Genomic DNA, 15231 nt, shown 5'->3' with positions numbered 1-15231 from the left:
AAAAATTCTTTTTTTTTAGAGAAAAAAACCAACAATATAAATACTTTGTTACCTGATGGTTTGTCCGATTGTTAATTTTACATTTACTGTTCCCAGGGCTATATGTTTACTTTGAATACTTATTTAATGTATGGTGTGCCTTCCATGCATGAACCAGTTCGTCTGGATACGCATATGAGTGCATGCATATGCATGAGTTCCCATTTAGGTGGAGTTTTATAGCAACCATTAGAACTTTTTATACTAGCATGAATTGTAATAGGGTTTGATAACTACAAATTTTGTAGGATTGAAATATGAATTCGTAAATTTTCTTTGAAATTCAAAAGGTCGAGTATTAACTTTCGAATATGAATTAATTATCTGTCACCAGCCATTGTTATAACTCAAAAGCTTATTCCAAGCAGTACATCTTACATGAAGCTGGCTCGAGGCTTTTGTTCTGTGATGGAATTATAATTGTATGAACAATAGCTGCAAAAAAACAAATTGCCAATTGCTCAGGTATCTCTCCAGCTGCTGGCACCGGTTCTACCCCAACAATGCCGCTAGATCATCTATGGATTTCAATGTCTTCTCTTTGTACAAGTACGATTCGTATACTTTCGATGTACGGATGTAATAATTGAACTACGAAAATCGAAAGGAAAAACCTTTAACTATCAAGAAATCGTCGTTTGCCATTTCAACTGATTCATAATCTACGAACGTACGTACCTCAGCCATGTTATCCACCAATTCATTTGCTGTTTTGACGTACACATCCTTACGACCTTGGGGCAATGTATTCATGGCATTCTTCAAATCCTGAGAAAGATAAGCCTGCTTCTGTCTAATATAAAACATGGCCTACCTACGCGACGTGGTGTCCAACATGTCTCGCATGCTACGCAACCCCTCCGCAGTTTGTTTGATCCTCGCCACGGTGTCCTCCGGTGAAAAACCGGGCTCGAAAAACCGTTCCCCGAGAAATGAATGTGTGCCCCAATGCTCCGCCGCTGCCACCGGCATGCCCTGCTGTCCTAATGCTGCTAGTGAAATAGCAAGAAACGTTGTTACGAGTCTTCTCCGGTTGCCGATATCAATCGCATTGCTTTGTTGGGGTTGATCCGACACTCGGATCACGGGGAGGGAGAGCTTGCTGCATTGGTGGTTTTGAGATGTGGGGAAGTTGTGGTTGACATGGATGGAAAATGTTGAATTGGTGAAGGAGCTCATGGTTTTTGGATAATGTGTGTGGAAGCAAAATGTGAGTGGATTTTGAATCCTGACCGTACATTGCCCCCTTGATCCAACATGGACCTTAGCTTTCCGGGGCCCATCAATATTTATGGTCTAACTATGGTTTTAGTCCCTCTTCTTTGATTTTTTTATTTTTTGATCCTCTACTTTTATAATGTCATCATTAGATATGGTCTCACTATGGTTGTATTTTTTCATAATACGATATCTAATATTAAAATCCATATATTAATTAAACTTTTTCTTATATTACTATATTAGTATATATGTAATCAAACGTAGCATAAAGCGAATCCTATTTTTTTTCGTAATTAACACCTTCTTATATTATTTCATCAACTTTAAACTTCTTAATTTGAACAAGTAAAAAATGAGTTAATTCGGTTGTTAGGAGTTTTTTTAGTTGCTCTTGATTGACTTAATTAAAAATAAAAGGCTTAAGGGTCATAAATGTCCTTGTAGTAGACCAAATTTATTAATTTCGCCCCTATTATATTTTCGTATCAATTTTGTCTTCGAAGTTGTTTAATTTCATCAATTTTTACCCTTTAACCGTCTTGACTAACAGAACCGTTAATTTCTACTGATGTGAACGCCATTTGTTTCCACCTCAGATTATTTTGTTGACTATTTTGTTGACGTGTCAACTTGATGATGTGGTAATATAAAAAATATTATTATTTTAAATAAACAATTACACAAAAATCTCCATTCCCCCTAATCCCTAATCAAACACAATCAATTTTTTTTTCATTGGATTGAAAACGCAACTTCCATGAAAACAAAACTCGTGTCATTCCTCCCACCATGCACTGTCGTTCACCCCTGCTCTGACCGACTGTGGCATGCACCGCCACCACCGGTAGCCTCGGCTTCATACCCTGACCAAACCCAACTTAACTGAATTGTTAGAAATTACATGCGTTATTAGTTTGTTTGCTTCTTCGGTTTGGGTTTCTAACTTTTGTCTTATTATTCAGTGTGACTGCCTCCCTGTGGTAGAGTGGGTTTTAAACCATCTGAAAGTTAATTTGTTGTTTGCAGAGTTAGTTATATCCTTGTATGAGCAGATTCGAAGTAATTATTGGATTGTCAAAGCATATTTCGAGAGTTCTGAATATTGAAGCGGATTCTTTGGTCAAAGATGGCATCGAGAGGGATGTGGAGTTTATTTGCGTTTTCAGTTGATTTATGTTGTAGGGGGCTATTTCTAGTGTGCCAGCGCCCTCGTATTCTGTTTTGTTCTTTGCCGGCGATCCGTTGAAGCTCATTGTGGCTTAAGAAGCATCTACTTACCTTATGTTGCTATCATTATGGTGTAAATGGCTGTTGGCTGTGGTTCAGGCTAGGCTTTTTCATTTGAACATCGTCTCAGAGACCTTTCCTTCGGTCTTCTGTTGTTGCTTCAAAGGGGTGTCCTAGGACTGCTTTTCTGGTCCTTTGCTCGATGGTGCAGCATATTTGGGAGTTAGTCCTTTAGACACTGCAATATTTTTGCTTTGATTTCGGTTTTACTCTTGTTTGTTGTGTCTTTGATAAGAACATTCTTTTGTAATAGCCATTGCCATTGCCGTCGAGGCCTTTCTCCAACTGTTTCTTCACTGTTTATTTAAAAAATAATATTATTTTTTATTATTGCCACGTCATTAGGTTGACATGTCAATAAAATTATCTGAGGTGGAAACAGCTAGAGTCCACATAAACAAAAACTAACGGTTCTGTTAGTCAAGACAGTCAAAAGTAGAAATTGATGAAATTAAACAACTTCGATGATAAAATTGATGTGAATATACGATAGGAGTGAAATTGATAAATTTGGTCTATTACGGGACATATGTGACCCTTAAGCCAAAATAAAATAAAACTTATACTAACATTTGGATGTGATGTAAGATTCGAGGACATCGAAATACTAGAAAATCAAAAATTAGATGAATTTTTATCGATCTTGAGTGAGTTTGTAAAAGATAATTAATGGAGAAAAAAAGGAAAAATACGAATATTTTGATAATCTTCTTATCGTGAACGACGATGAGTGAATGAATTTATCTTTCTTTCTTTTTTTGTAAAAAATAGAAAGTAACGACTACGTGATGTCATTAATAATTTAATGATCTAGTGACAACAAATTAATTTAAAAAATTAAATGCCTTAATTAAATATTTTATAATTCAATAGAAAAAATAAGACAACACTACGACCTTAAACGAGAGCACCATCTTCACCGATCACAGTCTATTAAGCACGTTGGGTTCAGGCGTAAACATAATCACGGTGAAGTTCAGCACCAAGGGTGCCACCAGGAACTCCTATTTGATGCTTATGAAGGATCTGTTTAATGCATTGACTGCCCGAGCAGATAGATCCGGAGATATACCGGTGTTGCCACCTCCATTGCAGTCTGATGATCCTCAACAGTATGTTCTTGTGGAACTATCGAAAGGAGAGCGAACGGTGACATTAGCTTTGAGTGTCAGCGATGTGTATATCTTGGGTTTTCAAGCGGGAGGAAGAAATCGTTACTACTTTTTCAGCGACGTTGCCGATGATGTACGTAACGCTTTGTTCCCTGGCACTCGAAGAGAATCCCTTCCATTTACTGGCCGTTATGGGGCACTTGAAGCTGCTGCAAGAGTCGGTGACAGAAGGGAAATACCTCTGGGGATCGACGAACTAAGCCAACACATTCAGAACATGAATATCTACGAACCCACGCCTGAGAATCGTGCAATCTTTGCAAGAGCCCTCATTGTTACCATCCAAATGCTTTCGGAAGCTGTGCGATCGAGAAACCTCCAGCAACAAATATGTACGGTTTGCGACCCTCTTGCTTATGGAAGGTACTATCCAGATGGTTAATGACGGAGTATGAAAACGGCTAGCGAGCGGAAGTCAAGTGTGGCTCGAGACGTGTGTGCGTCAAGATATCGAACAACAGTGGGCAATATATCCAGATGACACGATCAGGCCACTGAAGAACCGAGATGGGTGTCTAAAATACGGAGACGCGGGTGGGAGCTTGGTCGCCGTGGGAACGTGCGACGGATATGTCGAGGAGCGGTGGCGACTTCAGAGCGATGGATCAATTTTGCATCTAGTGACTCCAAATGTGATGGACGTGGAAGATACCAGTGCAACCCTTCCTCAGATTACTGTCAATTACTACAGCGCCCAACGATCTAGTCAGATTTGGTTCCAAGGGCAGCCATGACATGCACCCGGAATACAAAGATATTTATATGTATTGAAATTAAATAAATAAATGATGGATAAAAAAGATTGTCAAATCGTTTTAGAGAAGGGTGTCCTGATTCTTCCGCTACTGATGTCGGAAGCAACTATGTCCCTTAAAATTCATAAGGTGGTCTTGGGCGGAAAATCATTTAATGCTGGAACAAACATTTAAATGTCATTTTGTAACTTTTATCATTAATTTAAAGAAATAATTGAAATATAAAATGAAAGATACGAATTTGTGTTCGAACGAAGACGAATGTATGTATATTATAAAAGTTAAACTTATGATAAATATTTGGCATAATGCAAACAAATATCCCTAACGTTTGACAGCATATACAAATTTGCACCTATTGTTTTTTTTTGGAACATTTGACCGTATAATGTTTAATTCTGATTCAAAAGTCTCCCGTTGGATGGAAACTGTCAATCAACTGACAGTCAACGGATCCAGATGATTAAGCAAGCATAGGTGGACAACGATGATGATGTGGCGTGTCCACGACACTAATATATGCTGACGTGGAACTGACACATTCGCTTTTTTTAAGAAAATAAATTTTAAATTAAAATTTTGTACCCATAAGAGAGCAACACATGTCACTCTTCTATTGGTGCGTATTGACAAGAATGAATAAAAGGATCCAGAGTGCAGGGAATTTTACTCGAACCTGGGGCAAGGACGTGAAATAGGATGGTCCTTGCCACCAAGCCAAGCATGCTACTCAATTATTTTGTGTAACAAAATTTTAATAAACCCATAATAAATGTTCAGGTTAATAAAACAAAATGATACGCGTGTTTCAAATATATCAAAGGCTTCAAACTGATTTCCCCCAAACCCGAGTATCTCCAAATGCAAATCGATCTAAAACCCTAATCACATATCCTCTTTCAATTCCATCTCCATCAAATTCGAATCAAGAACAAATTCTGAATCTTTTTCCCATCAATTTCCCCATCTCAAATACAATAGAAGGTGAGTTTAGTTTTTAAAGGAAAACCTCGAATATTTGGGCTTGTTTAGGCATAATGGGTTTGGTTAAATATTTTGGTTTACGCCTTTGTCTCGAACCAGTTGTAAAATATTTGGGTTTTCTAACTTGTGGGTTGTTAATAACCATACAAATTGATGTGAAAATTTGTACAAACTATTTTTTTCGAATTGGGTTTTGCACGAAAGGGTATATATTTGGGTTTGAGCCTTATTATTTGGGTTTCTAGCAATGAATCGAAGGTGGAAAATACAATTTGGATACATATATCATGGGTGGGGGACTGCATTTTGTAGGGTATATGAGTGGTGAGACTGCATGTTTGGTTTTTTTATTGGGAAAGTGGTCCTCTATGTTCATGCATCCATTGTTTATTTTTTTACACAGTTTGGGTCCCTCCATGTGCATGCATCCATTGTTTGTTTTTTACACAGTTTGGGTCCCTCCATGTGCATGCTAACATTCATGGAAAACCCATTCGAAACCCGCACAAAGTCAAAACACTCAAAACCCGAAAACCCATTCGAAATTGAGAAAATAATTTATGATTCGATTCAAACAAATCAACTCACCTTCAAAATATGCGCTTTTGTAGTCGGTTTGAAGCTGCTGCTTGAAGGAAAATGAAGAATTTGAGAGGAGAAATGATTTGAAAAATTGGGGTTTCTAAACCCTAAGGTTTAGGGGAAAATCAGTTTGAAGCCTCTGATATATTTAAAACGTGCATATCATTTTGTCTTGCATGGTGTATATATTGCTTCCTTCGGGTTTATCATTGTCTTGCGAAGGCAAGTAGCTTTCATAAACGTGAAATGCATGGTGTGTATATATACATATTGTTAAGCCCTAAGATTATACATTGTGTCATTGCCATTAAACGTATGGATAAGATTTAGGCCAATCACAATTTGACGCGTGTTAAATAATTTATCTATAAAAATGCGTCCTCCTCCTCCCATTTGGAAAGCAAAACAGTTTGTCTATTCTATTCCCATAAAAATCGAAGCTGAGCAAGCCATGAAGGTGTTGGCAATCGCAGTGCTATTGGCCTGCTGGGCATCCGCGGTGGAACCACAAAAACCCTCCATTTATACGTTGAGATTCACCGCCACGGACGCCACCAAAGGAAGGTACGATGCGTTTATGATTGATCTGAGAAGAGTACTGACACTCAATGAGAATGCGGTGCAAGGGATACCCGTGTTGCCTTCCACCAACGATCTGAAACCTACTGATCTCAACCGGTACGTTGTGGTCGAACTCTTCACTAACAACAAAAAGGTGTCGTTAGTTATTGATGTCACCAATGTGTACATCTTGGGTTACCGACCGGGAGACGGAACAGCGTCCTACTTCTTTAACAGTGTTCCCGTGGCCGTACAAAATCTGTTCTTCCAAGGCACTACATGAACCGATCTTAAATTCGATGGCAGCTATGATGCCCTCGAGGGTAAAGCTGGAGAAGACAGAGATAAAATCCCACTGGGATTTGCCGAGCTACACCAAAAGATTGAGAACTTGAACCATTACAAGCCAAAAGACGACATTAAAAAGGTTGCGTCAAGCCTTCTAGTTTGTTTCCAGATGATTTCTGAGGCGGCCCGGTATAAATACATCCAGCAGCAAATAGCTGCACTGGCACCGGTTGTTCCCGGTGGGGCTGGTAAAAGTTTAAAACCAGATGCTTTAATGAAGGGGTATCAAAACAACTGGGGACAGCTCTCCACCGCCGTCCAATCTGCAAAGCCGGATGCAAGTTTTGTGAAAAGTGTCACCGTTGCTCACCTTACTTACAGTAATGTGGCTGCTGTGCGTCCCGTTATTGCGGTACTGCTAAAAGATTCTCCGACCGCATATCATGCTGCCGCCCTTCTTGATCGGTTTATCGACCAAGCACTTACTCAGATTTAGTTCAAAGTGTGACCATGAAAGTGAAAGCAAATGCAATGCCCTAGCATATATGTATCCTATCTATATGTACTGAATGAATAAATAAATGCTAGATCTTAGTAATCCAGCTACATTAGAGCTATCTGAATGAAAATATTATTGTCTTATTTCAATCTCTGTTAGAGCTATCTGATTTCGGTTTCTCTTGTTTGTTGGTTTGTTGTGTCTTTGATAAGAACACTCTTTTGTTACCATTGCCGTCGAGGCCTTTCTTCAGTGTTTATTTAAAATAATAATATTTTTTATTTATTGCCACATCATCAGGTTGACACATCATCAAAATCACCTGAGGTGAAAACAATTGGCGTCCACATCATCAGAAAGTAACGGTTTTATTAGTCAAGACAGTCAAAGGTAGAAATTGATGAAATTAAAAAAAATTAAAAACAAAATTGATGTGAAAATATAATAGAAGTGAAATTGATAAATTTGGTCTACTAAAGGACATATGTGACCCTTCCAAAATAAAATAAAACTTATATAACATTTGGATGTGATGTAAGATTCAATGACATTGAAATACTAGAAAATAAAAATTTAGATGATTTTTTATCGATCTTGAGTGAGTTTGTAAAAGATAATTCATGAAAAAAAAGAAAAAAGAAAAAAAAATATGAATATTTTGATATTCTTCTTCTTATCGTGAACGATGATAAATAAAAGAATTTATATTCTTCTTTTTTTTGTAAAAAATAGAAAGTAATGACCGCATCAGGCTAAATCTACGAGATAATGTGTTGAAATTATTTATTTCACGAGATAACGTTCTCCCAAGATTAATTGCTGAAGTAGGGCGAATTGTGTTGGCCGTAGGTCGCCATGCCTTCCGGGCGACTTACGACGTGGCAGCTTCAGACGTCCCATGCACAACCCAACCCATAGGTCGCCATGCACTCTCAGCGACCAAGGAGGTCGCCATGCACGCCCGGCGACCTTGTCTCCTTGCATGGCCATGTGATATTTCTGCACTTCCCGCTATATGGATGCAATGCATGCATGAGGGAGCAGAGGGTTAAAGCTTGGTCGTCGGGCAGGAATCTCCCAGCTATGACATGCAAGGCGTGCAGAGGGTTAAAAGCTTGGTCGCCGGGCATGAATGGCGACCTCCTTGGTCGCCCGGAGTGCATGGCGACCTAGGAGGTCGCTGGGAGTGCATGGCGACCTATGGGTTGGGTTGTGCTGCCACGTCGTAGGTCGCCCGGAAGGCATGGCGACCTACGGCCAACACTGTGCAATTCACCATACTTCAGCAATTAATCTTGGGAGAACGTTATCTCGTGAAATAAATAATTCTAACACATTATCTCGTAGATTTAACCGACCGCATCATGTCATTAATAATTTAATGATTTAGTAAAAAATAATTTAAAAAATTAAATGCCTTAATTAAATATTTTATAGTTCAATAGAAAAATAAGACAACACTACGACTTAAAACGAGAGCACCATCTTCACCGATCACAGTCTATTAAGCACGTTGGGTTCAGGCGTAAACATAATCACGGTGAAGTTCAGCACCAAGGGTGCCACCAGGAACTCCTATTTGATTCTTATGAAGGATCTGTTTAATGCATTGACTGCCCGTGCAGATAGATCCGGAGATATACCGGTGTTGCCACCTCCATTGCAGCCTGATGATCCTCAACAGTATGTTCTTGTGGAACTATCGAAAGGAGAGCGAACGGTGACATTAGCTTTGAGTGTCAGCGATGTGTATATCTTGGGTTTTCAAGCGGGAGGAAGAAATCGTTACTACTTTTTCAGCGACGTTGCCGATGATGTACGTAACGCTTTGTTCCCTGGCACTCGAAGAGAATCCCTTCCATTTACTGGCCGTTATGGGGCACTTGAAGCTGCTGCAAGAGTCGGTGACAGAAGGGAAATACCTCTGGGGATCGACGAACTAAGCCAACACATTCAGAACATGAATATCTACGAACCCACGCCTGAGAATCGTGCAATCTTTGCAAGAGCCCTCATTGTTACCATCCAAATGCTTTCGGAAGCTGTGCGATCGAGAAACCTCCAGCAACAAATATGTACGGTTTGCGACCCTCTTGCTTATGGAAGGTACTATCCAGATGGTTAATGACGGAGTATGAAAACGGCTAGCGAGCGGAAGTCAAGTGTGGCTCGAGACGTGTGTGCGTCAAGATATCGAACAACAGTGGGCAATATATCCAGATGACACGATCAGGCCACTGAAGAACCGAGATGGGTGTCTAAATACGGAGACGCGGGTGGGAGCTTGGTCGCCGTGGGAACGTGCGACGGATATGTCGAGGAGCGGTGGCGACTTCAGAGCGATGGATCAATTTTGCATCTAGTGACTCCAAATGTGATGGACGTGGAAGATACCAGTGCAACCCTTCCTCAGATTACTGTCAATTACTACAGCGCCCAACGATCTAGTCAGATTTGGTTCCAAGGGCAGCCATGACATGCACCCGGAATACAAAGATATTATATGTATTGAAATTAAATAAATAAATGATGGATAAAAAAGATTGTCAAATCGTTTTAGAGAAGGGTGTCCTGATTCTTCCGCTACTGATGTCGGAAGCAACTATGTCCCTTAAAATTCATAAGGTGGTCTTGGGCGGAAAATCATTTAATGCTGGAACAAACATTTAAATGTCATTTTGTAACTTTTATCATTAATTTAAAGAAATAATTGAAATATAAAATGAAAGATACGAATTTGTGTTCGAACGAAGACGAATGTATGTATATTATAAAAGTTAAACTTATGATAAATATTTGGCATAATGCAAACAAATATCCCTAACGTTTGACAGCATATACAAATTTGCACCTATTGTTTTTTTTTGGAACATTTGACCGTATAATGTTTAATTCTGATTCAAAAGTCTCCCGTTGGATGGAAACTGTCAATCAACTGACAGTCAACGGATCCAGATGATTAAGCAAGCATAGGTGGACAACGATGATGATGTGGCGTGTCCACGACACTAATATATGCTGACGTGGAACTGACACATTCGCTTTTTTTAAGAAAATAAATTTTAAATTAAAATTTTGTACCCATAAGAGAGCAACACATGTCACTCTTCTATTGGTGCGTATTGACAAGAATGAATAAAAGGATCCAGAGTGCAGGGAATTTTACTCGAACCTGGGGCAAGGACGTGAAATAGGATGGTCCTTGCCACCAAGCCAAGCATGCTACTCAATTATTTTGTGTAACAAAATTTTAATAAACCCATAATAAATGTTCAGGTTAATAAAACAAAATGATACGCGTGTTTCAAATATATCAAAGGCTTCAAACTGATTTCCCCCAAACCCGAGTATCTCCAAATGCAAATCGATCTAAAACCCTAATCACATATCCTCTTTCAATTCCATCTCCATCAAATTCGAATCAAGAACAAATTCTGAATCTTTTTCCCATCAATTTCCCCATCTCAAATACAATAGAAGGTGAGTTTAGTTTTTAAAGGAAAACCTCGAATATTTGGGCTTGTTTAGGCATAATGGGTTTGGTTAAATATTTTGGTTTACGCCTTTGTCTCGAACCAGTTGTAAATATTTGGGTTTTCTAACTTGTGGGTTGTTAATAACCATACAAATTGATGTGAAAATTTGTACAAACTATTTTTTTCGAATTGGGTTTTGCACGAAAGGGTATATATTTGGGTTTGAGCCTTATTATTTGGGTTTCTAGCAATGAATCGAAGGTGGAAAATACAATTTGGATACATATATCATGGGTGGGGGACTGCATTTTGTAGGGTATATGAGTGGTGAGACTGCATGTTTGGTTTTTTATTGGGAAAGTGGTCCTCTATGTTCATGCATCCATTGTTTTTTTTTTACACAGTTTGGGTCCCTCCATGTGCATGCATCCATTGTTTGTTTTTTACACAGTTTGGGTCCCTCCATGTGCATGCTAACATTCATGGAAAACCCATTCGAAACCCGCACAAAGTCAAAACACTCAAAACCCGAAAACCCATTCGAAATTGAGAAAATAATTTATGATTCGATTCAAACAAATCAACTCACCTTCAAAATATGCGCTTTTGTAGTCGGTTTGAAGCTGCTGCTTGAAGGAAAATGAAGAATTTGAGAGGAGAAATGATTTGAAAAATTGGGGTTTCTAAACCCTAAGGTTTAGGGGAAAATCAGTTTGAAGCCTCTGATATATTTAAAACGTGCATATCATTTTGTCTTGCATGGTGTATATATTGCTTCCTTCGGGTTTATCATTGTCTTGCGAAGGCAAGTAGCTTTCATAAACGTGAAATGCATGGTGTGTATATATACATATATTGTTAAGCCCTAAGATTATACATTGTGTCATTGCCATTAAACGTATGGATAAGATTTAGGCCAATCACAATTTGACGCGTGTTAAATAATTTATCTATAAAAATGCGTCCTCCTCCTCCCATTTGGAAAGCAAAACAGTTTGTCTATTCTATTCCCATAAAAATCGAAGCTGAGCAAGCCATGAAGGTGTTGGCAATCGCAGTGCTATTGGCCTGCTGGGCATCCGCGGTGGAACCACAAAAACCCTCCATTTATACGTTGAGATTCACCGCCACGGACGCCACCAAAGGAAGGTACGATGCGTTTATGATTGATCTGAGAAGAGTACTGACACTCAATGAGAATGCGGTGCAAGGGATACCCGTGTTGCCTTCCACCAACGATCTGAAACCTACTGATCTCAACCGGTACGTTGTGGTCGAACTCTTCACTAACAACAAAAAGGTGTCGTTAGTTATTGATGTCACCAATGTGTACATCTTGGGTTACCGACCGGGAGACGGAACAGCGTCCTACTTCTTTAACAGTGTTCCCGTGGCCGTACAAAATCTGTTCTTCCAAGGCACTACATGAACCGATCTTAAATTCGATGGCAGCTATGATGCCCTCGAGGGTAAAGCTGGAGAAGACAGAGATAAAATCCCACTGGGATTTGCCGAGCTACACCAAAAGATTGAGAACTTGAACCATTACAAGCCAAAAGACGACATTAAAAAGGTTGCGTCAAGCCTTCTAGTTTGTTTCCAGATGATTTCTGAGGCGGCCCGGTATAAATACATCCAGCAGCAAATAGCTGCACTGGCACCGGTTGTTCCCGGTGGGGCTGGTAAAGTTTAAAACCAGATGCTTTAATGAAGGGGTATCAAAACAACTGGGGACAGCTCTCCACCGCCGTCCAATCTGCAAAGCCGGATGCAAGTTTTGTGAAAAGTGTCACCGTTGCTCACCTTACTTACAGTAATGTGGCTGCTGTGCGTCCCGTTATTGCGGTACTGCTAAAAGATTCTCCGACCGCATATCATGCTGCCGCCCTTCTTGATCGGTTTATCGACCAAGCACTTACTCAGATTTAGTTCAAAGTGTGACCATGAAAGTGAAAGCAAATGCAATGCCCTAGCATATATGTATCCTATCTATATGTACTGAATGAATAAATAAATGCTAGATCTTAGTAATCCAGCTACATTAGAGCTATCTGAATGAAAATATTATTGTCTTATTTCAATCTCTGTTAGAGCTATCTGATTTCGGTTTCTCTTGTTTGTTGGTTTGTTGTGTCTTTGATAAGAACACTCTTTTGTTACCATTGCCGTCGAGGCCTTTCTTCAGTGTTTATTTAAAAATAATAATATTTTTTATTTATTGCCACATCATCAGGTTGACACATCATCAAAATCACCTGAGGTGAAAACAATTGGCGTCCACATCATCAGAAAGTAACGGTTTTATTAGTCAAGACAGTCAAAGGTAGAAATTGATGAAATTAAAAAAAATTAAAAACAAAATTGATGTGAAAATATAATAGAAGTGAAATTGATAAATTTGGTCTACTACAGGACATATGTGACCCTTCCAAAATAAAATAAAACTTATATAACATTTGGATGTGATGTAAGATTCAATGACATTGAAATACTAGAAAATAAAAATTTAGATGATTTTTTATCGATCTTGAGTGAGTTTGTAAAAGATAATTCATGAAAAAAAAGAAAAAAGAAAAAAAAATATGAATATTTTGATATTCTTCTTCTTATCGTGAACGATGATAAATAAAAGAATTTATATTCTTCTTTTTTTTGTAAAAAATAGAAAGTAATGACCGCATCAGGCTAAATCTACGAGATAATGTGTTGAAATTATTTATTTCACGAGATAACGTTCTCCCAAGATTAATTGCTGAAGTAGGGCGAATTGTGTTGGCCGTAGGTCGCCATGCCTTCCGGGCGACTTACGACGTGGCAGCTTCAGACGTCCCATGCACAACCCAACCCATAGGTCGCCATGCACTCTCAGCGACCAAGGAGGTCGCCATGCACGCCCGGCGACCTTGTCTCCTTGCATGGCCATGTGATATTTCTGCACTTCCCGCTATATGGATGCAATGCATGCATGAGGGAGCAGAGGGTTAAAGCTTGGTCGTCGGGCAGGAATCTCCCAGCTATGACATGCAAGGCGTGCAGAGGGTTAAAAGCTTGGTCGCCGGGCATGAATGGCGACCTCCTTGGTCGCCCGAGTGCATGGCGACCTAGGAGGTCGCTGGGAGTGCATGGCGACCTATGGGTTGGGTTGTGCTGCCACGTCGTAGGTCGCCCGGAAGGCATGGCGACCTACGGCCAACACTGTGCAATTCACCATACTTCAGCAATTAATCTTGGGAGAACGTTATCTCGTGAAATAAATAATTCTAACACATTATCTCGTAGATTTAACCGACCGCATCATGTCATTAATAATTTAATGATTTAGTAAAAAATAATTTAAAAAATTAAATGCCTTAATTAAATATTTTATAGTTCAATAGAAAAATAAGACAACACTACGACTTAAAACGAGAGCACCATCTTCACCGATCACAGTCTATTAAGCACGTTGGGTTCAGGCGTAAACATAATCACGGTGAAGTTCAGCACCAAGGGTGCCACCAGGAACTCCTATTTGATTCTTATGAAGGATCTGTTTAATGCATTGACTGCCCGTGCAGATAGATCCGGATATACCGGTGTTGCCACCTCCATTGCAGCCTGATGATCCTCAACAGTATGTTCTTGTGGAACTATCGAAAGGAGAGCGAACGGTGACATTAGCTTTGAGTGTCAGCGATGTGTATATCTTGGGTTTTCAAGCGGGAGGAAGAAATCGTTACTACTTTTTCAGCGACGTTGCCGATGATGTACGTAACGCTTTGTTCCCTGGCACTCGAAGAGAATCCCTTCCATTTACTGGCCGTTATGGGGCACTTGAAGCTGCTGCAAGAGTCGGTGACAGAAGGGAAATACCTCTGGGGATCGACGAACTAAGCCAACACATTCAGAACATGAATATCTACGAACCCACGCCTGAGAATCGTGCAATCTTTGCAAGAGCCCTCATTGTTACCATCCAAATGCTTTCGGAAGCTGTGCGATCGAGAAACCTCCAGCAACAAATATGTACGGTTTGCGACCCTCTTGCTTATGGAAGGTACTATCCAGATGGTTAATGACGGAGTATGAAAACGGCTAGCGAGCGGAAGTCAAGTGTGGCTCGAGACGTGTGTGCGTCAAGATATCGAACAACAGTGGGCAATATATCCAGATGACACGATCAGGCCACTGAAGAACCGAGATGGGTGTCTAAAATACGGAGACGCGGGTGGGAGCTTGGTCGCCGTGGGAACGTGCGACGGATATGTCGAGGAGCGGTGGCGACTTCAGAGCGATGGATCAATTTTGCATCTAGTGACTCCAAATGTGATGGACGTGGAAGATACCAGTGCAACCCTTCCTCAGATTACTGTCAATTACTACAGCGC

At 39.8% G+C, this 15231-nt stretch overlaps 3 protein-coding genes and 1 pseudogene across 3 annotated transcripts; 3 read left to right on the top strand and 1 right to left on the bottom strand.

Moving 5' to 3' along the window:
- Positions 1-466: 466 nt before the first annotated feature.
- On the bottom strand, positions 467-1236 carry LOC120201255 (annotated as a pseudogene).
- Positions 1237-6413: 5177 nt separating this feature from the next.
- Positions 6414-7385, top strand: LOC120201266 (ribosome-inactivating protein cucurmosin-like). Its single transcript, XM_039201906.1, has 2 exons — positions 6414-6862; positions 6908-7385. The coding sequence occupies exons 1-2, from the start codon at positions 6414-6416 to the stop codon at positions 7383-7385; spliced, it is 927 nt and encodes a 308-aa protein (XP_039057837.1).
- Positions 7386-8976: 1591 nt separating this feature from the next.
- LOC120201265 (ribosome-inactivating protein SNAI-like) lies at positions 8977-9513 on the top strand. The gene has a single exon (XM_039201905.1). The coding sequence runs from the start codon at positions 8977-8979 to the stop codon at positions 9511-9513; it is 537 nt and encodes a 178-aa protein (XP_039057836.1).
- A 2309-nt stretch (positions 9514-11822) lies between these two features.
- LOC120201264 (ribosome-inactivating protein alpha-trichosanthin-like) lies at positions 11823-12557 on the top strand. The gene is made up of 2 exons (XM_039201904.1): positions 11823-12271; positions 12317-12557. The coding sequence occupies exons 1-2, from the start codon at positions 11823-11825 to the stop codon at positions 12555-12557; spliced, it is 690 nt and encodes a 229-aa protein (XP_039057835.1).
- Positions 12558-15231: the final 2674 nt, after the last annotated feature.

The sequence above is a fragment of the Hibiscus syriacus genome, unplaced genomic scaffold (assembly GCF_006381635.1).
Source record: "Hibiscus syriacus cultivar Baekdansim isolate YM2019G1 unplaced genomic scaffold, ASM638163v2 tig00007099_pilon, whole genome shotgun sequence".
Taxonomy (NCBI): Eukaryota; Viridiplantae; Streptophyta; class Magnoliopsida; order Malvales; family Malvaceae; genus Hibiscus; species Hibiscus syriacus.
Note: the sequence above shows the minus strand (reverse complement) of the source record. Positions and strands in the feature narration are given on the sequence as shown.